Source organism: Corapipo altera, unplaced genomic scaffold, assembly GCF_003945725.1.
Source record: "Corapipo altera isolate COAL_440 unplaced genomic scaffold, ASM394572v1 61, whole genome shotgun sequence".
Classification (NCBI taxonomy): domain Eukaryota; kingdom Metazoa; phylum Chordata; class Aves; order Passeriformes; family Pipridae; genus Corapipo; species Corapipo altera.
The window spans coordinates 59478-83785 of NW_020884910.1; the positions used below are offsets into that span (position 1 = coordinate 59478).

Consider the following 24308-nt stretch of genomic DNA (forward strand, 5'->3'; position numbering starts at 1 on the left):
AAGTGTTTTTCTCAAGTGTTTTACATGAAAACAGGGATTAGTTTCTGTGGCAAATGCCACAGATATATTCTGTTATTCAGAGCAAACTGGTTCCTGGAAATAGGCCCGTGTTAAACAGTGTGACAAACACACCATATGTGTTAGACCTGAGAAGAAAAAGTAGGTATAGCCACAGCTTACTGGGTAGCATGGCTGATGTGGGCACAGCACTATTTAAGGATGCTAATTTGTCTTTAGGAGAGTTCAAGCAGCTTGCTCAAGCTCATTTTTTATTCCCCACTTAGTTTTACATATTCCTAGAATCTGCAAGATGGAAAATATTAACTGGAGAATGATTTGCCCTCTGCTGTAATATGGTCTATTGAATTCGTTACAGCCCTTGATCTGCTTTTTCTTGGCTCAGAATTGAGTCACTAGGATTGCACTTCCAAATTCTTCTGGGTGGCAAAGAATCTGTGGAAAGTAGTTTCTTTTAAAGAGTTCTTTTTTAAAGATACACATTTGGCTTGAATGTTCACATAATAAACTAATTCTCCCCCAGCCCTTGTTAAAGTGAAATTGATAAGAGGCTGTAAGGTTTTATGGATTGGTTCCTATTCAGTTGGTAAATGGGTTACTTGGCAATTAACAACAGCAGGCAGGACAAACCCACCCACCGCTGTGAAACCTCTGTGACTGCCATTTCTACTCCCAGCAGTTCTCCATTTACACACCTAGAAATCTGCCCCTCCTCCTACACACCCGAGCACTGCTGATCCTTACTGCCCAGTCTGTACACGCAGCATGCACAATGGACTTATACAGGTTTCTTGTCCAGTATTACCTAAGTTCTAGAATGAAGATCAGCCACTTGATAGATTCAGGGTTTTTATTAGTTCTTCCATGTGAGCATTACAATTTATAATACATCATATCTAGTTTTACCTCCAGAATGAATCTAATTTAGTACATCATGGTATTAGTAAAAACAAGCCCAGTAAGTGGGCTATACTTCCAACTAGCATCTTCATATCCTTCAGACAAGGCAAGCTAGAATGTCAATCACTTTATAGACATTTAAGTAGTGTTTCCCAAAAACCACCCGGCCCCAAATTAAACTAGGAAGCGGATACAATTTAAAGCAGGAAAGATTTGGTCATTTCCCTTCCCCCAGCAGATTTTAATTAACAGCTATAGTTTCGCCTCATTACAGTTTTGGAATCTCAATTAAAAATCCTGGAGTCTGTTGGGATGGAATCGCTCGTGTCAGCTGCCCGCTGCAGGGGCACCTCCTTACCGGTAGCTGCAGGGGCACCTCCTTACCGGTAGCCGGGTCCGGGCTGGGTGTAGCCCTGGGGGCCGAAGGGCGGACGGGTGCGGGCGTAGGGGTTGGGCCCGCTGGGCGGGGGGGTCATGGTGCTGCCGGGCGGGGGGGTGAAGCCGGGCCGCGGCTGGAAGGTGCCCGGCGCCGCCTGGGAGCCGCTGTAGGCGGCGGGCTGGGAGGCCTGCGTGGTGTAGGGCTGTGCGGGGTAGCTGCCCGCGGGGTACTGCGGTGGCTGCTGTGCCGGCAGCTGCTGCGGCTGCCCCGGGAAGGCGGCGGCCGGGGCCGGGGCCGCCTGGCTGTAGGCCGGGAACTGCTGAGCTTGCTGCGACGGGGGCTGCTGCTGGCTGTAGCCTGCTGGAAAGGCAGAGAGCAAGGTGGGGTGAGAGGCAGCAAAGAACCGTGGGTGCCTGCAGAAAGGCTTTTTTTTTTTTTTTTTTTTAATATTTACAGTGATGAATGCAAAACAATGCAGTAAGCGGAGAAAATGCAAACCAAGAGTGAACTACAAGTTTTCCTGCCTTTCACACATAAGCACATGGCTTGGGTTTTTGTGCACTACCGTGGCAGCACAGCACACTGACAACAGTTAGGATAAAATAGTGACTGACACAGAATAACCAAAACAAAACAAAAAAAAAAGACACATAGTCTTTCACTTCATATCACATGAAAAATAAAGCCATCACTGGCAAGTAAGGCAAAATACAACCTTTTCCCAAACAAAACCTCCAAATTACTGCCATGAAAATACTCTCGCTGCTTAACATAAGTCATACCTCTGGTTAAATTATAGGTGTTTTCAGTTCTTTAGCATTAAATATGAAAAGACTGTGCAGAACAGAACACTTTAGTACAAAACTTCAATATAAACATGTCGCAAACTTGACTTTTCTGTATAAAACCAGCTTCCAAAAGGAATTTCTCTTCTTGAAAACTTTAGAATGGCACAAAGTCCTTTTATGAAGAAATAGCTACTTTTAACCATCATGAAACACACCTGCAGCTACTTGCAATGAAACCTCTCCAGTGACTGGAATCCTGTCAGCATTAAACACCAGACACACAAATTATTAAAAGTGCACAGCCCTAAACAGAAAGAGTAAGGGTAAGAATGCACTGGAGTAAACTCACCTTGAAACTGGGATCAAAATTTACTCATGAGAGAGACAAACCTCTGAAGGGTCCATTTTTACTACCATGTATAAATAGCCACACTGTTGCCTAGTAGATCTACAAGAGTGGGAAGAGATCCTGCTCTTGGGAGACATGAGTTCAAAAAGAGACAATACTCACAGGAACAAAAGCAAAACAAAAAAAATCCTATGACTCAACATCTTCAAAGGCTGCTGCCACCTCAAAAAAAAGACTGTTTCTGACAGATTAGGTTGATTGTGAAAGAACTTATGAGAAACAGAGGCACCCCGATCAGTTTTTGGTGGAGTTTCATTCTTACTTGATGATGTTGGTTAGAATGTAGAACTCACATTGCACTACAGCTTTCACAGGAACATCTCCAGTAAAATAATGGATTAGATGATTAGAAAGCAGATTAGAACTCCTTTTTTTTTTCCCACTCAGCTTTTAAGCCTAAAAAAATCAGATAGACTCTTCTACTTCCAACAGGCTTGTTACTTCTTCTGAAATTAGACTTCAGCGAGTCTGTCACTGTCTAATTATAAATGTGTGGGTGAGAAATCTGCAGAGAACAAGATACCATTTAGAGACCAAAACCAACCAGCACACAGTGCACAGGAACAAGGGCTGAGGCAACAACCTTTAGTTCAAGTGTTCTGAAGTTCTAATCCAAGCTAAACATCTTTGTAAACTCTGCAAATATTCTCATCTATATAAAAACTGATGCGCTCCCACTGTATATCTTGTGTACCATGACAAGGTCACACTGGCTGAGTCACTTAATGGGAGTCTTTTGTTTAATTTAAGGAAGATTTTTAAAACAATAAATGATAAATGCCTTGTATGATTTTCTAGAAGTATTAAGCAATGTGCAATTTGTTATGCAACCTGCTCTTACGTGTTCATCCCTGTACTTTATCTGGATTGTGATTCCTACTATGTTTTATTAGATGCCAGCTGCTTCTAAAGCAAGTTCTGAAGTCCAGTTTATTTTGGGTATACAGTTGTTCAAATATCACTGCACAAAAACCACACTAAAAGTCTACTGGCATCTTCACCTGAGGTATCAGCAAAATCAACAACCAAAAAAAAAAAAATCTATCACTTCAAAGTTTCTCTGAAATTTACAGTATTTATAATAGCCAGAGATTTTACTAAATGACAACTACAGTGTTCACACCACTAAATTTTGTGCATTGAGATCATCCTAGATGAGGAAAGAGAGGCCATCTTTAGATACCTCCAGAATCTAAGGAAGCTGAACGGGGGTGTTATAGACACTTGCTACAATCCCATGACTGTGGAAGTTAATCCTGAAGGCTGCTCATACTTCAGGTGATTCCTTTTGCCTGCCCTTCTAATAAGGCATTCTGCTGATTGATAATGAAGTCTGCTTTTGGCCACAATCAAGTAGGACTGAGATACCAGAACTCTGACTATGGATCAACAACACAGACACCTACAGTGTTCTCTTACTGGTCACTTTTGAATTGTGCTACTTCCCATAAGGAACACAGGCACCTGGGCAGCTCAGTACCCTGACCTGTCCCACAGGGTCAGGAACCAAAACTCACAGGCTCAGGACCTCAGGGGGTTCTGCAGCCGAACTGCTGTTCGAGGGAGCAGCTTACCTGGGTACTGCACGCCGTACTGCTGCTGGGGCTGAGCCTGCGGCTGCTGGGCAGGGTAACCAGGCTGTTGGTACTGCTGATACATCTGACCTATGGATTAAAAACGTATTTAATTGAAGCCCAGTACCCTACCTGTATTATAAACACACAGCCAACAATATCCTGGCAGTTCAAACTCACAGAAACAGACCCTCTCACAGCACGTAAAAACCTTTTATAGGAAACCTCAACACAGTGAAGTCTGAGTATGTGTTCTACCTGATTTCCAGCTGAAACCAATGTACAGATTTCAGTTTCTGAACCATGCTGTTCTGAAGGCTAAATGATGTTTGTCTATCTCCCACAGATTTGGTAGGTGAGGCTTACTAGTTCACATTTCCAGAGGACACCAGAAGCTGTGCACCTTAGCACTACTCTAGTGGGTAACAGACCAGGAATCTTTAAACATCTTCGTAACTGCTCCAGAACTCACACCGTAAATTTAAGTACTTCAAAAGTTAAACATGTCCTCAGACTGTCTGTTTATATTAGGTTTTTAAGGCCATTTCTGCAACAAAGTACTGTAAGCAGAGTGGTACATTATTTATGCTGACCACATTTTCCAGATAAGTCAGCCATCTCTCAGCATCGCCAAGTTTTCTGAAGAGACCCAGGGGTATACACCCGAAGGAAAAATAAAACCATACATTCTTAACCTTGGGTAGTCCAAGGCAATGCTTATTTTTCCCAAATTCACTGTTTTCAATTTCTTGTCCAGAAGAGGCAGAATATTTGTTTAGACAACCTATGGGCTCCACTTAAGCTTTATGCTTCTGCTGTTTTTCAATTTAGTAACAGGCACAGTCAACGAACAAAACCAATTAACTGCCAAAACTAAAGCTTAGCTGAACTGGAGCAGACATGGAAACTTTACTATTATGAAGTGTTACTGTACTATTATTCATTCTGCAAAGATCAACAAACTGTATAAACAGACCACAAACTCTATCTTCTGAGCTGCACCAAGACAAAAGCAAGTCTGCTCCAAGTCCTCAGAGACCCCTGTGCACACTGCTTTAAAATAACTCATTTCTTCTTTTTTCTGCATTTTTTGCAGCTGAAAGGAACAGTATTTTACCTTCACACTAAGGTGTTCATAATACTTTATATTGGTGCAGTCACTCAAAATATTACTTGGTATGCAAATCTTGTGAGACAATGAGGGTGTTAAACAAAAGATCTGTTTCTCAAACTCAGTTGTTATGGGCAAGTTCTGGGAGAACAACCAGCAGGCTGCCTGTCTCGGGATAATTACCTACAGGCTAACACAGAGACCACACTGGCACCTACTGGAAAGCCCAGATAAAGGGATATGAAAGAAACACCATGGAGGTTTACCAAGCTTTCTGAGAAGGCTCGCTGTCTTCGGCAAGATTGAAGCATTAGCGAGGAACAGAGAGGTGTTCCAGTGCCATTCAAGAAAACTTTCTTAATTTACAGCCATGACTGCAGTCAGGGATCCTATGGGTCCTCAAATACAGTTTTCCCCCTCACTGGATTTTTCACTCTGAAAACTAGATGAGCCACAGCATGGGTGTCTGGTTTTGTACTTAGCAGTGCTATTGCAGTCAAGGATCTGCCAGCATTTACCATTGTTCCTGTGCACTGAAAAAGACATTTTAGCCTGACATAGAAAAAAGACCATTTATGTATATTCACACAACAGTCTTTTCCCTAGAAGATCATGAAGTGCTTATGTGAATGAGATTTTACAAGTATTTTCAGCAAAGACTAAAAAAGTGTCCACATCTGTACATAATTGGTTCTCATGTGTTTTCAGAGACTGAATATAGTGGTAGAAAAGCACTGGCAGGCTGCAAGAGACAGTGCTGCACTGAAACATTTTTTTTGCACTGATCGAATTCAAACTAGTGAATGCTTAAAATTTAGCAAGGGAGGCAAGCCCTTCTGTAGTATCAGCACACAAAAGTGAGGTGACTTGGTATTCACAAATAACAACCTAATAACCAAATCATAATCATCACAGCATCATTTACTGGCAAAGAATGCCATTAAAAACAATCCCTGATATATGATTGACAGAATGACACATGACTGGCATCACCAGTTTACTTATATCTTCAAAATACTGGGAAGGTGTGTGGGGGAAGCACAGCTTGGGGCGTTTGGTTTTTTTTAAGCAGTGAACTAATAATTTAAAACTAGTTTCAAAACTAGTTTCTAACAAGAACCTGCTCAGCATCAGCAGTGCCATTTATGTGAGCCAATCCCATTGAAAAGTTTAGAAAAATCATTACATCTACTCTAATACATGAGCCTAGATAATTTCTTTCCCAAGATGAGTTTTATGGAAACAAGTTTTTTTTCTCCTTTCCTGGTGTTTGCAGCCATGCAGGATTCCAATCTAGTGCTGCTAGTGCTTTTAAGTGTTTCACTTCTTTGTAACTTCCACACATAAATGCCAAACAGCTTAAGTTACAAAGATGTCTCTCACTATGTTAAAACACTTGACTAATTCTTAGGGAAATAAGCAAAAATAAAAAAAATAAAAAGCTGGAGGTAGCAAAAGAAGTGTTCAATAAGCTCCACTGCAACCAACAGTATTCATGCCTGCATAAATATTATATGTAACTACCAGTTGCTCAAATATTCTGCTCAATCAAAATATTACTTTTGCCCTTCAGGCAAGACAATCCAAGTGATGTGGATACTGTGAGTACCCTCTCACACATCTCAGCATTATGTCAGTACAGAAGGCAGCAGAAGGCTGGAACTTGTGCCTACACCAGCACAGAAACAACTTTATATTATTCTTCATTTGGGGGAAGAAATATCAAAGCAAGTTATTCCATGGACAGTTAAATCCAGAACTGTGTAGGTCTGAAGGCTCAGTGCTCTTACAAAATAGCAATGAAAAAAACGATGCCCAAATGTAGCAAACCTCTGAATACGTTAATTTTGAGAAGTCAAATTATACATAAAAGGGCATAGTGCAAACAAAACTGAATACCAGAGTTAAGACTCTGGGCCTTAAAGGAGAGCCAGCTGAAGCTCTCAAGAGTTACACAGGAACTACCATGCATAAAAGATAGCTACAAGGTTTTACCTGACTAGCACCAAGCAATACATAAAAAAGAAGCAATAAAACAACAGCTCCATTCTGTTAGATAGAAATGATGAAGAAACAACATTTTTAATTCATAGTAGACAAGTCAACAAACAGTTGAGTGAAAGCTCGACACAGCAACACACAGTGTATGATACAAACCAACATCCTGAGACAGCTTTAAAGCACTGAGTATATAAATGTGTCTTACAGTAAAGTGAGCACAGATTCAAGTAGAGAACAGTACCATAAAAATTCTGGTCATTTACATCACCCAACCTTTCAAATGGAGCCACTGCTCCATCTGCTGTTTCTTCATCGAACAGCATGTAAGAACAGAAGTTCTGCCTGCCAGCACACACAGATTTGTAGTTTGGTATCGACTTTGGGTCTACTAACTGAAGTCAGAATCAGACACCATCATTCACATCTTAAACAGCAGGAAACCAGGCTGCCTACCTTCCACCTGCCCTGTCTGTGGCTGCGTGCCGGGGTACGGGGGCTGCTGTGCCTGCACACCAGGGGGGTGGGCTGCAGAAGAGGAGGAAGCGATGCTGTCCGGCGTTCCCGATCGCTCTTCTGCAGGGGCACTGGGTGGTCCTAGAGGAGCAAGAACAAGATACAGTATGTGAAATTAACAGAGAGTTTGAACAAGAAAATCTAACACAAGGCCACTTGCAATGTTTTCAACATTTTTTCCAGTTATCCACAGATTTGTGTCCAAGCTAAGCTAAAATTAAATACATATTTTCACATCTAAAATTTCCTTTGAAAATATTTGCGGGAGAAATTTCCCCCCGTCTGTAGGTCACTCAGATTGCATCCTTCCGAGGAAACTGACCCATTTGTGAGATAAAACCCTTCATGACAACATACTTTTTCTACAGCTTCAAGTGTTAACCTTGCACACGTACACTGAAGACTTGCTATGTTTGGACAGAACATGCACTTATGAACCTATTCTTTCTCATCTGGAGCAAAGGTGAAAGGCTGCACGAAACTGTTCAATTGTATTAGTGTTTTACTGTGAACCACATGGGCTGGGCAACAAAGTGTTTTACCAACAGTCCTATGCCATGTGAACAGAAAACCTTCAAAGAAGGTGCTGATCACACTTGCAGACAGGATATGGCAGGCTTTAATCTAAAAGCAATTGTCTGCTTTGTTAATTGCATGACATGCAATTTAAGACAGCATGGAAACAGGGAGTTCAGATTTTCTCTATGTGAGAAGTTCTGAAACGTGCATGTGAACAAGTATAATATACTACAATTAAATGCAAAATATTTCGTTAGAAACAGGGGAGCTTAAACCTGGATCTTTCCAGCTCTTAACTATCTGAATGCTGTGAGACACTACTTTCAAATAATGCTTAAAGTTAAGCACAAGTATTAGAATTGCTGCCAATTCACTCACAATTTTAAGAATGTTATATTTACACAATATAAATATGCATCCAACAAGCCCTCAGTTGTGTTCTCATGTTACCCTAATTAGCGGGGAAATTAATCAAATCTGCCTGCTTCAGGATTTGCCTGTAGAATTATAGCTTTAGAAATGGGATTCTTATATCATGCTTAGATGGTCCTCTGTGGGATTCTTTGTACATTCAAAGCATGGTCAAGTCAGTTCACTCTATCAGAAGAATTATGGAGACACAAATAATGAAGTATCACTGATCAAAGCACTAACTAACATGGACAAAACCACTCCTTCAAAAATTAGATCAAATTTTCTGCTAGTTGTACTTTATATTCTATGGCTTACTTGTTCAGATAGCCTACTGAAAGTTTTTAAGTACCATCAAACTTTTATCTGGTCTGTGAAATAACCATGCTGTGACAATACTCAAAATGTGCCATGGAGGAAGAGACCACTCAAAAAAATTTTAAGCCATTTTCTACTCCAAGCTAAAACACAATGCTAAAAACATCAGGATTTCAACATTTTGTATACAGAAATTAGAAAACACAGTTACAACACCTTAACACAGGAAATTGTAGAATTCTGAAAAGAAATAGTGAACACAGCTTAATACGTCCAAAGTACAAATGCTTTGTTACAAATTTGAGTCCTTGATTATGAACAGGTGGAGGTTTGCTCTTCAGAAGCCGTATCCTTACCTGACACCTGATCGTCCGTCAGGCCAAACGCTGACATGACGTTCTTGCTGATTTCATCCTGGTTCTTCAGCGGGTCGAAGGCAGACATGCTCGCTGCTATAACTTGAGTGGATGGCTTCACATTAGCATCGGCAGCAGCAGCCTTTTCTTCCCTACCATCTACAGCATCTACAAAACAGAATGCCCACTTATTAGCTCTAAAGAACTGAACCACCACGCCACATATATGCTGCACTACAGCAACTTTAAGATGGTATGTTTGGGGGGGTGGTTAAATGTTGTAACTGTTGAAATGCTCAGGTTAGGGTAACAGTGATGAACCACTGATGTATCTGAATCGGTGATGAATCACAAAGCATAGGTTATTTAAAGATACACTAATACTGTGGAGTATCGGTATCATATATCACTTGGTCTGAAACTCAAAGGCACAAGGCTCCTGCTTTGAACAAACTGTTCTGATACAACTTGCCTACAAAGAATTCAATTAAGAAAATGTGCAGGATAGGTTCCAGTTTATTACAGTGGTTTTTATCAACTGCAGTTTCTGCTTTGTGCTCTACCTTTCCCCGTTAATTCTTCCTGATGGGTGAAGTTCATATCATACATGTATCTGAATCACTCAAAAACGCCATACCCAACACAGTGCTGTATTTGCTCTTAAAAACCAACAAGTGCAGATAGGATACAGACCGGTTAGTTTTGTTTACACTGTAAGATCACCACACTAACCTCCTTCCAAATAGTTTATAACCAGAATCCATGGTATTCCACAGAAATTAGTAATTGCATATAATGAAGGAACAGGGCTGCACTTTTTTTAAACAACAAAACCAGTGAAATTTCAAAGTGTAAAACACTAGAAGGAAGGCTGATGTTCTTGGTTCACTTCTTTACTCAGAGCACTGCACTCCATGACTTTGTGTCATTATTTTCTGTGTCCAACTTACCCAAAACCTGTAGTTAAGCACACAGAAGCACAGTGTTTACAGCTGAACAGCCCTAAGCTAGGAGATCAATACCTCAAAACTGAGGTTAAGAATTTCTTTCCTATTTTGCCCTCCCCCAATAATCCTTTCCCACTCCTACCTGCACCCTTCGTGCTGCTTACCCTGAGACAGCTCTGATGCTGGTCTGAGCTCAAAATGTGTGGATTCAATTTCCTAACCTGGCAAAAAAAGTGGATATAATTTTTGCTGAATTCACTTTCTACTGTTTTAGCGAATCAAACTTGCTTAGCAACAAAAGATAAGCACCAGAGCTAGCCCAAAGTAAGCAGTGGGACTACTCAACTGGGAGCAAGAACTCTTCAGCAACAACAAACTATTAATTCAGCTAAAAGACTTCTTGAGACGTTGTGGTTCACACGTGTTAGTTAACAGCATTTTCATAAATTGTAACAAAACCTTGGACCCTGAAGTTTTATTCCTAAGTTAGCTTAGTGCTTTAGTCCAGATAACTTGAATGAAAATTCTGCCCATGAAATAACTGAAGCATTAAAAATTAAATTCTGAGCCATGAAGCAACAATTAAGAATGATCTCAACCAGCATTCAAGCCTCCATTTTTCACTCTGTTAAACAGCACACAACTCCACAAATCAAACCAAACAATTCTTTGCCAGGCTTCCTACCACTTTCAGGCAGACTAGTGGAAAGCCCTGGTTCCGCTGGCGGTTCTAAACAGTCCAGTAAACGATTGACTTTATTGCGAAGTTCTATCAGCTCCCGGCGCAGGTATTTCACCTGATTAGACTCTAGAGGTCTTGGTTGTCCATTCACTGCAAAACAGCAATTAGATGAATTTAAGAGTGCAAGTAACATTTTGACATTCAGTTGAAAATTAAAAAAAAAAAAATGGAATAACTTCCAACTTCTACTTGCTTGTAGCACCACCATCCTTTGTGGAGTTTAAAGTGATGAAGTTTAATCAACACAGACTGAACCCATTCTAGAGCTTAATGTCCCATTAATATAATCTCAGTTCAGCAAAATCTACAGTACCAGAGCAAAGTCCACAGTAAGTTTCTGTGTTGTTTACTCATTTTCATTAATATATCCTCAATAATACAGTGGTTGTGGGAAGCTGTCCTTTTAGAACTATTGCAGCATACACAACACTGGTGCAATTCATGAACAAGGTCAGTGTCCAAGTTAAAGGTGGTTGATATTCCTTGGAACTATGTGCTAAGTTACCTATAGTAGCTTGAAAATAAAGAACTATTTTATGCAAAGGCCAAAGGATAAATGTTAAAATCTATTCAACTTTAAGCAATTAATGTGAGTTTTTAGCAGTGTACTAGTAACACTGTGAGACAATCACCATCTTCAAATTCTTGTGCATCTGTGAAAAATACTCCACCAATGCTTGAGAGTAGAAGGTAACATGGAAAATAACACTAAGAAAAAACCATTGAGCACATGTATATGTATGTATGCCAAATACTTCAAGCAATCTTATAAAAAGAAATAGTTTCAGTTTCCAAAAATTCAGACATCTCATGAAAAACATCAAGAGAAAATAGATATGATGTATTAATTCAGTGTTTTTAACTTATTGATTGCATTTGTTTCACCTCCTGAGGTGACGAACTGGAAGGTTTTTGTACCTTCCAGTGAAGCTCACTGCTTGAATTTTAATAAACATTACTGTAGAATAAAAAGAAAAATACAATCTTCTGTACTTACCAAACAATGTCAACTTAAGTATCCTACTGCACTGAATTGCAAAGGAAAGATCTGAGCTATCAAAAATTGTTATAAGATCTCCATCTGAAAAGAACATAAGAAAAAATAAAAAAAGTTATACCAAAATAAAAAAAAGTTAAATTAAAATCAAAGCCTATGACTACTGAACTTTACACTAGGACACAAGTGTTCCTTCATTACTCAAAAATAACTTTCCCTATCTGACTGTGAAGTCACTAGGAAAAGAATCATTGTGCAGGGAAAGCATGCACAGAAGCAGCTCCAAAAGGCATTCTGATATTATCCCTTTGCAAGTTCTACATAGCTCATGCTTTCATGTTTACATACAGGATGAAACACCAGAGTTGAGTTCACAAAGTCCAGAGAGAATGATGCTGCCAGTCAGAAATTATATGCCTACTCCAAGTGGCTCCAAAACTGCGCTGTTCATGAACAGACAGGAGACTCAGATAGATGGCACAAGCTGATCCCAACTCAATTTTTAAAAAACAAGACACACAAAGAAGGGAAAATTTCAAGTGACACTTCCTCAGGTTACATTCAGAACACTGAGGTGCAAGATTGTTTTTCAACAAGAGAATGATAATAAAGTTCCTATGCAAAGTGAATAATAAATGTACCTATCAGCTTTAACACACAAATAGCAATGAAGATGTCAGAGTAGTCAGAAGAAAACTTTTCTCTCCAACAGGAATTTGACACAATTCTTAGGCATTAATTTCTTGCATGTCAGATTTCAGAGGAACTCCCACCCCAGTGCATCCTAATGAATTTGCACATTGTCATCAGTCACAGGAACTATATCAGAACTGCATGGCATCATTTATTCTTAAGATACACAGGGCTCTGCACAAAGCACCGAACACCCTTAATCCTATTAATACAGAAAAGAGATACCAAGTTCCCACTAAGTCTGGTCTCTCACAATTTTTAAGCTGAGTCACAACATCTTAGCTCACTCAACAAAATCAAAAATAAGACTATTCTCTTTGGCAGGACAGATTTTCTACTGTTCTAACATATTTAACAAATTAATAGCTTAAATGAGCCCAAACTAAGCACTGCAAAGGAAAGAGTGGGAGTGCATTATCAGGAAAATGTGTACAGGCAGAAGGAAGAGCAGGATCACTTCCGCCCAGAATGGTTTGATGACGGGAATTGAGTGAAGTTCATCTTGTGCAGTTTCACCCTGAAAAGCAACAGCCTTATACAAACAACACAGAGATTGGAACAAAGCTGAATGCAGGCTACCAGCAGTCCTTTCCAAAACACTGTTACGAGGAGGCTCTGTGGACAGACACAGAAACATACTTTTCATCACAGATTACTACCTAAAAACCCTGAGTGTGCACAAATTCCTTACGTGTTGGTGACAAAGGGCAAACTGAACACAAGTTATGGCTGAAGTTTTCAAATAAATTAATGCTTCAGTACAAATAGTCATAAAACACATGACAGCATGTAGGAAACATCTCAAAATTTGAAGTATTACATATTCTAATTTTTTCATACCCGACTACAAGTAACACCACTCCAATGGAAGGTTTGCTCGAGTACAGTACTATTAATAGCACCTAACAATGCCTGTCAGTCTTCAAAGAAGTTGCTTTCTAACAAAACAAAATTACCAATACTAATAAACTGACGGCATATAAAATAATTTTCAAGTTTTCCTGAAAGAAATATTGCTGTCTCCAAAGGTTTTTTTCTATATCCTATGTCCTGTTTGTGCTTTTACAATCTCAAAAGACATCAGTCGATAGCAATATCAGTCATGGATTCTCTGAGTAGACACTGGAAAGCCTCCAGAAATGAAGGCTCCAAAACCCCAGTAGGCAACTTGCTCCAGTGACACACTGCCCCCCTGGCCAAAACTCACACTCAACCTCTCAAACTGCAGTTTATGGCTGCTGCCATCTGGTGTATGAAAATAGTTCGGATCCAATGGTCTTTGCAACTCCCACTCAGCTGCTGTTAGCTCTGCCCTCAGTCTCCTCTTCAGCACAGTGAACAAGCCCAGCTCCCTCCCATGCTCCCTGAAGGCCACCTGCACAAAGCCCCTCACTGTCCTCACCACACCCTGCCCGACCCTCTCCAGTTTTTCCAAGTCTTTCTTTCCTGGCAGCAAAAGACAGCACAGATCTCCTGGTGCAGCCTCACCAGTGCCAGGAAGGGGAGGATCACAGTGTCCCCGTTTGCCACTGTGATCCATAACAAGAGAGACAATCAGACCCCAAACTTTCATAAACAGATTTTTTTCTTTGGCATTAAGGGAGGGTGAGATGTACATTCCCTCCAACTCAAACACTTCCTCCAGCTTTTCAGTGATACCAAAATCCACTGGTGTCTTAACACGAAGCCCTTCTATTCCTTATTCTGCTGGTAACACACTAAATGATAATTACTTCTCTTGGCAATCCATAACATTGGCATACCATCCTATGATGCTTGTCTGTCATACCAGCCAGTGCTCAGATTCACTGCCTGAACAAAGATGCATGTTCTAAACAGTCTATCTGCACAGTGAAATGAAAATGTACAACATGGTTTACATGGATTAATGTCACCCAAAACAATTGGGATCATTCCATCTTATTCTCCCTCACCTACTTTAACCTTTGTGCTGAAGGCATTAATAATGATAATTAAATTTTCTGGTTTAAATTGTTAACAGAAAAAAAAGGCTGAGAAGCACAAGTACAGAATCTTGTTAGATGCATAAAGTCAGTTCTGTGATTCCTACTGACAGCCACTGACAGTTATAATCCAAGTACAGCACATGCTAGGATTCTATGGTTTGACATATACCTTATGAAAAGTCTGACAATTGAAGTATATTAGATTTAGCAAATAGACTTTTCATCTTAAGGAATGTCAATGAAGCTTAATTCCTGTTCCCATAACATAAATAGGATTACACAATGTTTATTTTCTATTGGAAAGTAAAATAGACTTTTTTCTCTAGCCATGTTATTTTAAGAACTTACCTTTCTTGTTTTTACAAGGGACATAGTTTTCCCTCTCTACAATTTCCCATCCATGCTAAATATTCCCTGTTATGCCAACTATAATTTTTTTAAATCTTTCATATAAACTAGTGACTCCTGTAACTAACCATTGGACTGCAAAGTATTTTAGCATTATCCTGCATCACCACGATGAATTCCAATTTTTATTACATTAGAAATTAGAAGAAATTAGAAATGTTTAAGACATTAGAAATCTGCCTCATTCCTTGCCCTTGTCAGATATCCTTCCTTATCTACTATGCTTTGTCATCTACTGGCTTTATCTACCCCTATATTTATTTATTTATCCCATTTTCCAAAAAAAGTCTGTATCAAATATGTTTTTCCTTCATTTTGGTAAATTTACCAAAGGCAGATATTACTGACTAAGCACACCACCTTGAATAAATCCAGTAGGAGTTAATAAACCATTATTGGCTCTGATACAAAGACACCAACTTCTACTATAAAGTAATGAAGAACAAGAGCAAAAAGGTCAACCCCACATTACACAGTCCAGTTTTAAATTCAAGCATAACTTCAAAAAACCCAGTAAAGTTTCTATTATCAGCTCTACAGGGGCTTTTTAGCATATGTAACTCAATAACATGGTGTGCTTAAGATGTAATTTTACTCCTTGATTCATACAAATTCACTGCTGGCAGTCCTCATCAGTTTGGTTGGGGTTGGGGTTTTTCTGCTGACATTGGGGTTTACTACATGTTCAAGAACTTAAAGTAGGACATGAAAACTGTTTCACATCTCACAGAGCAATTTCCTTAGCTCAGGAGTTTGAAGGACACCCAGTTTGAACATAAAACTTGACTTCACAAGGCAGTATTCAAACTGAAACTTCTTTTGTCTGGTAATAAATAAAAGCATCACATAACCTAAATATAACTTAGGAATATGCAATCTGACTAACTCAGTCCACAAATCCAGAGACAGAAGGAAGGGCTGGGCTTTAAAGATTCCTAACTTCTTCAATTACATAAAAGTACATATATGTATTATTTTTATATATATATACATACATATATAGGTTTGGAAAAAAACCAAAATGTATTAGATTCAAGGATCCTGACAATTTGATGAAGATATTAAGCCATTGCATTTTATAGAAATTTTAAGCAGAAAATCCCTTATCCAGGCCTGGTGATCACTAGCTTCATGTGCTACAGCAACAAGAAACAAAGCCAGGAGGGACAGATGAAGCATTCTTCTGCAAGCTCAAAGAGTGTGCACATCAACACTGAGAAGACGCAGATGGAGGCTGTAGAAGTAGTGGAAATCCTGAAGGTATCTCCTTATAACAGTGTTATCTCCTCATAACTAATGTTTCTCCAGGTCTGGAGGGATACACAATAAAACAGAAATAGCTAAAACGTATATATTCCAATCCATCTAATGACTGAAAGAGATTTAAAGAAGAATCATGGCTTCATTGAAACGAAGTCAAGAATACCACCATTTTTATATGACAAGCAAACTGAAGCCTTGATCATTTGCAACTTCCTCTTACATTAGCAACATTTACATGTTTTTAGTAGTGATAATTAGCTAGGATAACACACACTGAAGTTTCACATCACAGAGGAGCAGTAGTACATTCTGTGTGGTGGGTTGACCCTTGCTGGATGCCAGGTACCCACCAAAGCCACTCTATCACTTCCCTCTGCAACTGGACAGGGGAGAGAAAATATAACGAAAGGACAAGATATGAAATAAAGACAGGGAGAGATCACAAATCGATTACCATCAGAGGTCAAAGAGACTCAACTTGGGGAAATAAATTTAATTTATTACCAGTCAAAATCAGAGCAGGATAGTAAGAAGTAAAATACCCTTTTCCCAACCCTCCCTCCTTCCTGGGCTCTACCTCTTCCCCCGCCAGCAGCACAGGGACACAGGGAATGAAGGTTACGGTTTCTGCCTCTGCTCAGGGAGAAGAGTCCTTCCCCTGCTCCAGTGTGGGATCCCATGAACTTCTCCATGAACTTCTCCAGTGAGTCCATCCTGTGGGCAACAGCTCTTCAAGAACTGCTCCAGCATGAGCTGCTTTTCCACAGGGTGCAGTCCTTCAAGAACAGCCTGCTCCAACATGGGTTCCCCACAGGGTCTCAAGTCCTACCAGGAAAACTTGCTCTAGCACGGGCTCCTTTCTCCACAGGTCTGCAGTTCCCTGCCAGGAGCCTGCTCCATCATAGACTTCCCACAGATTCACAGCTTCCTTTCTCACATCCACCTGCTCCAGCATGGGGCTCCTCCATGGGCTGCAGGTGGGTCTCTGCACTCCTGTGGTCTTCCATGTGCTGCAGGGGCACAGCTGCTCCGTCATGGTCTGCACAACAGGCTGCAGGGGAATCTCTGCTCTGGTGCCTGGAGTACCTCCTGCTCCTTCTTCTGCACTGATCTTGGTGTCTGCAGAGTTGTTCCTCTCACAGATTCCACTCTTCTCTGGCTCCAATTACGTTTGCACAATAACATTTTTTTCCTTCTTAAATGTTATCACAGAGGCATTACTATCATTCCTGATCGGCTCAGCCTTGGCCAATGGCATGTCCCTCCTGGAGCCAGCTTCCAACAGAAGCCACCTCTGTAGCCCTCCCATTACCAAAACCTGGCCATGCAAACCCAATACAATACTGAGACAAAGAAAGCTAGAATTAAAAGCAGAAGGTCTCTAGACTGTAAGAGACAACCAAAGAATGAAACCATAATTACTGTCTCCATCATACACCATTACCTCACTCAAAATAAGACAGACATAGTAGCATACACAAAAAACCCCAGAGGACTATACTTAAGGAACAGGTAAGAATGCAAAAAAAAGGGACTATTAGCTTTAACTTAATGAAAAAGCATCCATCAATCTCCTTTCACCTTTCTCACTCCAGAAAGAAAAAAAACAATTATATGATAACAGGAAAAACTAAACCATCACAAATCCACTGAGCTCCCTCCCACTAGAGATTAAGACACAAAATATTAGCCCTTTGCTGCTTATCAATTTTGATAAGTAGCATCTCAAAAGCTTCATGAACTTGAAAAAGCTGTCTCAGGGTCATTCAAAGTGAAATTTTACTGCCTAGATATATGAACAAAAGTTAGTTGACATTCTAGGTACCACATACAAGTAGTTTCCTAGTGCCATCAAGAAAAACAAACCTGAATGCTTCAGTCACACAGCACCTTTGACTATGCAACAGCATAATCATCAGCCTTGATCTAAGAGACTTTGGATTTTATCACTTCATTCTGAGTTTCATTTTGTGAACACTATTCCTCTGTCCCAAATTAATTAACTTACCCATGCCCCACTATGACATTCAAAGAGGAAAAACCCTCCAAGCACAACTGTCTCTCTATTCACCTCAAACAGGGCCCTTTTCGTTCTGTGGAAGCCCTTCTTTCTTAAGGTTGTGCTTGCTCAACACTAATGAACAATATTTTCCTTGAAACAACCAATGTCCAACAGATTCAAATGGTCAGAGGAAAGATTACTTTTAATATGCGTTTCAGGTTAAATTAAAACTTTTTTCTAATCTTTACTGATGGAGAAAAACATAATCAAGAATTATTACCAAATAGATTGAGTTTTTAAAGCCTTATAAGAGCTTGCATTAGGTCATACATGTTTATTCTTCAGTCACCTTCAAACCCACTCAAAAAAAATGGTTAAATGAGTGAACAGAAGAGAAAACCTGCAATAGCATCAACTCTCTGCAACAGCAAAAGATGAACTTTCAGAGACAAAAATGAAGGAAATATTTCAGAAAAAAAATAGAGGGAATGCTGTTAAGGCAGCATAACAAGGGATACAGCTTCTATTGCCTGATTAAAGAGATTTCACAAGAAATCACTTTCCTTTGCCCATGATAGTGGACAATTCTGAGAGGTGAATTTCAAAGCTTCTGTCCATAGAGAAATCATATCAGAGCAACTGTAATTAAACCTCAACAGCAGCAATTAAACCTTACCTTCATCTTTATATTTTATTGTGACTTCATCATTGCTCAGAAGTTTTCCTCTAAAAACTCTTTGCATCATTAGCACCAATTCATCATAGGTGATATCTTCATTGTGAATAGGGATTCTCCTAATATCTTCCCCAAGCTGAGCTTTGATGATCAGCTTCCCGCTTAAGTCCAGCTGCCCATTCATGGTGGATTCTTTGTTGCCTGTTGACCTGTTAGCAACAAAACATTAAAAACATTTCAGAAAACTAAACTGTTATTCAGATCTATCTGATGACAGTTCTGAAGCTTTACATTATCACTTTACTTGATTATTTTTACATGCCCTGTAATTATGGTAATGGACAAAGGGTTGTTTTTTTTCATTAAAGAAAAGACTGCTAAAACAAGTAACTTATTTCAAAGATTATAGGTTGTAAGTTGGCTTTACTAAGGGGATCAAGCTGAATCATGTATTATTCCTTGAAAAAATAAATGAAGAGCTAAACATTTGGTTTATGATATGGATGATTAGAACTCACTGAGGGTTTCTCGTCAGAAAGGAAGATACACAATTTTTCATATTTAAAGATTTTGACTGAGATATTTTAACCAAGATTTTAGACTTAAAAGCTGCTCAACAGACCACACATTAACTACTCATTGGGCTAGACTCATGGTCAGAACACTTGGTTACTCTCAGTGTTTTAAGAGGTAGAGAACTGCTCTAACCTAAAGGAAGTGAAACAAAGCCATCTTGTGTCCCAGCAGCACACTGCACATACTTCAGAGTTACACCCTTAGCAGTTTATATGAGACAATTTAAAAACTGTCACTTTGTATGAGGCATCTCTCATTTAAAAGCACAAAAGTCTTATATTTAAAAACCAGGAGCTACAGTGAAGTTATGAGAAGAGGAATGGGAAAAAAAAAAAAAAAAAAAAGAGATCCAGGTAGTTTACACTCAAATGTGCCCTCCTTGCTTCACTGTTCTGGACAGCACCAAAACAACAGATCTGGAATGAGGAGCAATTAAAGAAGCAGTTATCTTAACATCTGAAGTGCAGTTACTGAAGATGTTAAAAAGTAAGCAGCCCTATACATCAAAATTACGATTTCTAAAGCCACATATAGGCAAGCCTACTGTTTATTCTCTTGTGCAAAAAGATTTCTTCTTAGAGATACCCAGGTATTTCCCTCTTACTTTTAAGGATGTTATAACACAGTGTCTTATGAGAAAAATGCATTTTGCTTTGGTCAGTCTATTTTTACAGTACTGCACTGAAAATTAATTCTCTCCTACCAGAGAAACAAGACACTCAGCTAAAGCCTTTAATACATAACTCCTTGATGCACATATATATATATATATATATATATATATTTAACTCTACTATTTCAGTGGCAATGTTTTGATGGTATCTCTAGATTGCAACTAAATTTCTGGGGGTTTTGGTAATTAACTTAAAGCAATGATTTCATGCAAATCCCTTTGTTTAGCCCCAAGATACACCTAACAGGAGGTAGGTGGATACAGTCTAACTGCAGAGAAGGGGGACCTGCAATTAACACAGCCACGTTGCTGCTGAGGCACTATGATGAAAAAGTGAAGTTTATAATACTGTTAATGCTCACCAATACATTATTCATGTTTTGCAGCATGGGAGTCTTGACTGCAGGCACATCAACCCAGTCTAATTAACTTTAAATGAGTTTTAAAAGCACAGAGTTTTGCACAAGTTGGTTGGTTGCTGGGATTTAATATAAGTATTAAAAAATAAAACAGTATTGATCCACAGGTTTCCTTTCACCTCCTTCCCATAAACAGAAATTACCTTGTGTGTCTTACTGATGCTGGATTATTGGACAGTTAGGATAAGCCGCCATGCACCACCAGTGCTAGAAAACAGTAAGCTGCAGCAGAAAAAAAGACATTTATAGTCACACTTTCTTAGAATTATACAACTCACATCAATTTTTCACTTTAGAACATCTTAAAAAATATACCAACTAAAAAAAAAATCCTTGTTTTATCCATAATGCAACAATCAGATCTGCACTTCTGCGTATTGTAGAATTTGAAGTTCAGCTTAAACAAATCTTGAACAAGAGTTTCAATTTCACAATAGAAGTAAATTTTTTCTAGATTTTGTTAACTGCACATAGAAATTCCCAACAGTAATGTGTTCCTTTCCAGAACACTCCTCTTCCCCAACAGTCTCCTTCCATGTGTATGGCATCCATCTTAAAGACACAGGTTAAGCTAAAGAAAATAAACTTTGACTGATTAAACAGTACAAAAACTGAGAAGCCCACCTTTCAGCTTAAGGCTGAGGCCTCTGTGGTGTTAAGCAGTGTGTCTGCAAAGACAGACCAGACAGCACTACAATAGACTACCAAGAGGGAAGGAGGAGTAATGCCACTTTCCCACAGGAAGAGCCACCAAACTGGGCAAAAAGGAAATGCATCAGAAATGTACAACCACCTAAAAATACGATCTGCCCTCATTTCTGCTTAAGACTGTGCTTTTTGTGCTAGAAAGCCTACATCATATTTATGCAGCCCACCTGATTATTACAGAAGTGCTTAATGCCCTGAGCTCCAAGACAATGATTTAGTATACACAGACCAGTCCTGGGGGACATCACTGGCTCCTCCCTCCCACCCCATGGGCGTACCCTACCCAGCACCCTTCTCTCTTGCCCACACAGCCAATTTCAAGCAACCATAATCTGATTTTTAGATGATTCACTGCTAACCAGAGAGAAAAAGTAGGTTCCCCGCATCCACACAAAACTGGGCTTTCCAGCTCTCCTCTTTCAGCTCAACTGGAAGCAAACTGGAGCAGAGAGGCACGAGACATCCAGGATGGAGGCAGAGAGCAAGCAAACCCCAGAGAACATGCACAGCCCCTCGCTGGTTCTCAAAGGCTGGCAGCTGCTCACCTCACCCAGGGTATGAAATGCTCACCTTTGAAAAGGGTTGTACCTGCTCCTGACAGGGAGGGGATAAGACTGTTGTGACATGCTAAGCGGGTGGACAGGAAGAGGCTAATTCTCTGATGCCTCACTCATGTTTTATGAAATGAGTAATACATGAAGACAGTGCCCCTTTCACCCCAGACTTGCTACAGCTCCAGGTAAATTTACTGTAATGGAAAAATACGAGTGGTTTAACTTAAGAGTTCATTTAGCTACCACCTCGTGTTGTTTAAACATCAGAGCTGGGCTCTGTTTTTGCCTCTTCAGCATTATAGCTAAGCTACTTAGAAACTGTCAACAGTAAGAACTGAACCTCATCTGTAATTCCGGAAGATCCACGTTTTTGTGGACACACCTGAGCTCCTGTGGCCTTTCAACAGATTGAACACATCTTTGTGCAGGTAAATGAGCTGCAGATGCTTTATTTACCAGCCTCACTCACAAAAATCTGCTATCAACAACTGTGAAAAGGTAGCAGGAAAGCATTTAACTGCACTTTTTTCTGTCCAGCTGTTCTCCATTCTGCTTGAAGGTGTCCAGGTTTTAAGAGACTGATTTTAAACACCTCAGCTGCTTGCAGTTGTTGCAGAAAACTATGTGAAATGTTCAAATTACTGAATTACACAGCACTCAAGCTTTCTCTCCTCACTGTGACACAGCTGAACGATGACTCCACTGAGAGAGTCTTTCAGTGAAGACATCCCAAATGTACACTGATGAGCTTTTTTTAAGAGAATCAGTCAGTGTCTACTTTCCTCAGGGGAAAAAAAAAAATAATTAACAAAACATTTTGTCTTCACGTTTAAGATTCAAGACTGCTTTCCATAAGAATCACACTGACATCTTTCTAACCTTCCTGGTGTACCAGAGTAGATGTTTTCTCCCCTCCTGGCTCACTTTCTATTCACATCATGCACGAATCCAGACAGTGCATGTGGACAAGGACTGTCCCATCTAAGCCAGCCCCTCCAGGATCCCCTCTAAAACTAGCATGCCACAACCATGTTGTATTTCACTACCCTTTTAGCACAGCAGTAAAGAAAAACAACCTTGCCTAGGAAAGGGAAGGACAGGCATTCCTGCTTTGCTTGAAAAAAGAGGGGCAAGGAACAGAAGGAAGGACAAGGAGTACTGCCTCCCAAACCCCAACCGAGAGGGCCACGAGAGTCTTCCCGAGGCAGCGCGGGGGGGGGTGAGGCGGGGGAGCAGAAAGGAGAAGAGCTCTTTTCGGGTTTCCCTAGTTCCCAAAAGGGGAGCAGAAATCACAGCCATTCCCTGCCGGGCAGCGAGGAACCGGTGACTTCTCCGGCCCGCAAGGGGAAGCGGCTTGGTGACCCAGGGAGCAGACCCTGCGGAGGGAGGGACGGAGGGGTCCCGGGACCCCGGACTCCCCGGGCCGCGGAGGCCGCGGGGCGGCTCCCGCCGCCCTCAGCCGTGGCCGGGGGCGCGCGAGGGGTCTCCCGGCCCCTCCGCCAGGGGCCGCGTCGCCCCCGGCCCCGAGGAACGATGGCGGGGGGGCGGGCTCACCCCCAGCCCGCGGCCGCCCCTCCCTCCATCCCTCCCGCCGCCTCCACACACAGGGGCAGCCCCACTCTCTTACTGTGGCCTCTCCGCGGTGCTGCTGCTGGAACGCCCCGCGCAGCCCCGTCCGAGCCCAGGCCCGGCCGCGGCCGCCGCCGGCCGTACGTGGCAGGGCAGAGAGAAGGGGCCGGAGCCACGGCCGGGCCTGCGCGAGCCGCGCGCCTGCGCGCTCCGCCGCGCGGGGCTCCGCCCACCTCGGGCCAACATGGCGGGACCTGGCCAATATGGCCGCCGCCGTCATTTCCCGCGGTGCCACCTCAGCGCCACCCCTGTACGGGTTTCCTCCAGCAGAGGGGTTGTTTCGAAATACGAGCCTTAGGCCCGCATAGGTCTGGCGGTGCTGAAAAGCTAAATGGGCCGTAAAACTCTCCTGTAATTGTCTGGCGCCGCCACCCTCGCACGGGAGCCTGTTCATTCTCGAATAGTCACTTCCAGGCGTTCGCTACTATTCACACACGCACATTCATTGCATTCGGAGCTTGTCCGCCTAAGAGAGGAAAACATGAAACTGAGCCCTGAGTTTTGTCTGTAAAAGGTGCGGGAATGGAATCCTAAGGTGCATCTCCCAGAGCTGTTTGAGCTGGACCTGATGTTATTCTTGGATATCTGAGATTTCTGCTGCCTTTCTTCATTTATCAGTGAAGCTGCACTGTGCTAGTACAAGTGACAGAAGTGCCTATGCAGAGCTAGCTAAAGCACGACTGTGGTTAGTTATTTCCTGGAGTTAAAGATGAGAAGACACCTTCAGTGTCTTGAAAAGCCAGGCTTCCAAATGGTG

At 41.0% G+C, this 24308-nt stretch overlaps 1 protein-coding gene across 3 annotated transcripts; it reads right to left on the reverse strand.

Moving 5' to 3' along the window:
* Positions 1–853: 853 nt before the first annotated feature.
* On the reverse strand, positions 854–23710 carry TFG (TRK-fused gene). Of its 3 annotated transcripts, none has more exons than XM_027653347.1 (9): positions 23550–23710; positions 20804–20882; positions 18993–19201; positions 11984–12067; positions 10930–11076; positions 9298–9465; positions 7634–7774; positions 4069–4158; positions 854–1654 (listed from the first exon to the last, which is right to left on the reverse strand). In XM_027653347.1, the coding sequence occupies exons 3-9, from the start codon at positions 19174–19176 to the stop codon at positions 1299–1301; spliced, it is 1170 nt and encodes a 389-aa protein (XP_027509148.1). In that variant the 5' UTR covers positions 19177–19201; positions 20804–20882; positions 23550–23710; the 3' UTR covers positions 854–1298. The 3 variants fall into 3 exon arrangements, with proteins under 3 accessions (XP_027509148.1, XP_027509147.1, XP_027509149.1); XM_027653346.1 differs by having other exon boundaries at positions 854–1657; XM_027653348.1 differs by lacking the exon at positions 4069–4158 and having other exon boundaries at positions 854–1657.
* Positions 23711–24308: the final 598 nt, after the last annotated feature.